The sequence below is a fragment of the Galeopterus variegatus genome, unplaced genomic scaffold, assembly GCF_000696425.1.
Source record: "Galeopterus variegatus unplaced genomic scaffold, G_variegatus-3.0.2 Scaffold8760, whole genome shotgun sequence".
Classification (NCBI taxonomy): domain Eukaryota; kingdom Metazoa; phylum Chordata; class Mammalia; order Dermoptera; family Cynocephalidae; genus Galeopterus; species Galeopterus variegatus.
This window is the reverse complement of record NW_007734871.1, coordinates 84,651-86,195: the sequence shown is the minus strand read 5'-3', so window position 1 is coordinate 86,195 and position 1,545 is coordinate 84,651. Positions and strand designations below refer to the sequence as shown.

The 1,545-nt window shown below is 42.1% G+C and overlaps 1 protein-coding gene across 1 annotated transcript in view; it reads left to right on the top strand.

The window, feature by feature from the left end:
- Positions 1-201: 201 nt before the first annotated feature.
- Positions 202-1,545, top strand: part of LOC103608743 (glioma tumor suppressor candidate region gene 2 protein-like) — a gene marked incomplete at its 5' end in the record, with an annotated part of 9,974 nt that continues 8,630 nt past the window's right edge. Inside the window, one exon of the mRNA XM_008593144.1 lies at positions 202-266. Within this exon, the coding sequence (XP_008591366.1) occupies positions 202-266 (65 nt within the window). The remainder of the gene's footprint in view (positions 267-1,545) is intronic.

Below are 1,545 nucleotides of genomic sequence, written 5' to 3'. Positions count from 1 at the left end.
TTTTTTTAGCAGAAGTACATCTCTAGTTTAGTGCTTTTTAAATATTAAATTCGGTAAACTGTGGAGCGAGGCCTTAGCGTGGAAGAGTCCCATGGTGGGAAGAGGGTGCTTGAATGAGCATAAGAGGAAGGCTGGACCCTGGGAGGCGAACCTATTCCCTCCCTAACGTCTCGGTTGACGTCCTGCATTTCCATCTCCCAGTGGCTTGTTGTCAGAGGCCCCCGATGAAAAGCTTTTCTTCGTGGACACTGGCTCCAAGGAGAAAGGTGAGGAGGGGCTTTTGTGGCGGTGCACGGCTGCGATTGGTCATTACCCAGTTTCTGAGAAGATCTGTATTAATGATATGGTTTGTAAGCCAGACACCTTCTGTTTTAACATAAACAAGAGGACCCAGAATGTGCATAAAGTAAGCCAGAGACTAACTTAGAGAAGGCATATATATTTTTTTAAATTTAGGTATCAGTGATCTCAATGTACAGATAAGCCAGGTAGCGGTCTGCCTTGATGAATAGGTTAGAAGTAAATCAGGGGATCTTCTGTTAGTTTTCAGAAAAGCAAGCCAAGGATCTGCTTTAAGGAGTCAGACTGTTTTCGTTAATAAGATGGGCTTTATTAAGAACAAGAGAACTTTAATGAGTAGGCAAAAAACTAGTCTATACCTGCTTGCTTTAATTTGCCAAAATGCAGGGTCAGGACCTGCAGAAACAAGTGGAGAAGTGAGTTAGGGATTGGTTTGATGAGTAATAGGATTTATAGCAATATGTAGAAAAACAAACTAAGAGTAGACAATCTGCTTTAATGAAGGTACTGAAAACAGGCTGAGGAGTCAGTTACTGGAGGACGTGCAGCTTTAATTTTCTGCTTTAATGGAAAAGTTGATAGCTTTAATGAGCAAAATGGTGAACTGCTTTAACAGCAGGAAACCTCTAATGAGCATGTGTGAGATCACTCAAAGAGTGTTTATTAATGAAAACAAGAAGACCTGTTTCAGTGAGCAGAAAAGAGTGAAAGAACCTGGTTTGGGACCTAGGAGACTTCGTTTTGTTTTTTCTTTTTTCTTTTTTTTTTTGGCGGCTGGCTGGTATAGGGATTGAACCCTGGACCTTGGTGTTATCAGCACCATGCTCTAGCCAACTGAGCTAACTAGCAAGCTCTGGAGACTTTGAATGAGCAGGTAAAATGTGAGGTCAGCTTTCACAGAAGTGAGTAGATGTGGTGTGTGAACAGAAAAGGTCAGTGACCTGCCCTAGTGAACAGATGAAGTAGTTAAGGGCCTGCTTTGGCAAGTGGGAAATCTTCAGGAAACAGAGGACAGGCAGTTTATGGATTCAACTTTAGTAAGAAAACATGGGCAAAGACAGTAGAGATTGTGAGTATTCACAGGTGATTCTTGTGTTCTGTTCTTTTGAAATAATTACATCTCCACAGCCCAATGAGGGAGATATAATGGTCTCGTTTTGGAGGCACGGAGGAGTGAAGTCGCGTGTGTGAGGTCTCACAGTACATGGAGTGGTACAATTCTGTCCTAGTATGTTTTGTTCTAGA